Genomic DNA, 699 nt, shown 5'->3' with positions numbered 1-699 from the left:
CCCAGCAGGTAGAGAGTGACCCTCCTGTTTCCCCCTTTTCCCAGCAGGTAGAGAGTGACCCTCCTGTTTCCCCCTTTTCCCAGCAGATAGAGAGTGACCCTCCTGTTTCCCCCCTTTCCCAGCAGGTGGGGAGTGACCCTCCTGTTCTCCTTTGCCCAGCAGGTAGAGAGTGTCACAGCTCATCCTGTTTGCCAGGCCGTAATGAGTGAAAATTCACTTTTCCAGCAGGAAGTGACAGTTCTGTTTTCCATTCCCAGCAGGTAGAGAGTGACAGTGCAGCTCCCACTTCCCAGCAGATGGAGAACGATAGCGGCTGTGACCCCAGTTCTGACTCCGAACGCTCCACTCACAAGGAATTTTCTGCTGGAAGCCCCTTGCCAGACCCAGGACTGGAATCCAGCATGGAAGGTAGAGTCTGAAGGGACGGGAGTCACCACCAGGCAGTGGGCCAGACTGCAGTGTGAGAGGCTGGACCAACTGCTAATGTTTTACCAACCCCCGCACATCCCACCCTCCCCTTCCCCTTCCCGGTCTAAAAGGCTCTCCCCCTGGCCCCCGGACCCAGTCTAACAGGACACCCCGCCCCCAGTCCCAGTCCCAGTCCCAGTCTAACAGTATCTCCCCCTCGCCCCCACCCCCAGTTCCAGTCCCAGTCTAACAGGATCCCCCCCCACCCCCACCCCCAGTCCCAGTCTAACA

At 58.4% G+C, this 699-nt stretch overlaps 1 protein-coding gene across 1 annotated transcript in view; it reads left to right on the top strand.

The window, feature by feature from the left end:
• LOC125480957 (interferon regulatory factor 9-like) overlaps nucleotides 1-419 on the top strand; it is a 4913-nt gene extending 4494 nt beyond the window's left edge. Inside the window, exon 7 of the mRNA XM_048594720.1 lies at nucleotides 258-419. Within this exon, the coding sequence (XP_048450677.1) occupies nucleotides 258-419 (162 nt within the window). The remainder of the gene's footprint in view (nucleotides 1-257) is intronic.
• The last annotated feature ends 280 nt before the right edge of the window (nucleotides 420-699 follow it).

Source organism: Rhincodon typus, unplaced genomic scaffold (assembly GCF_021869965.1).
Source record: "Rhincodon typus isolate 14 unplaced genomic scaffold, sRhiTyp1.1 hic_rhity00013568, whole genome shotgun sequence".
Lineage (NCBI taxonomy): Eukaryota > Metazoa > Chordata > Chondrichthyes > Orectolobiformes > Rhincodontidae > Rhincodon > Rhincodon typus.
Note: the sequence above shows the minus strand (reverse complement) of the source record. Positions and strands in the feature narration are given on the sequence as shown.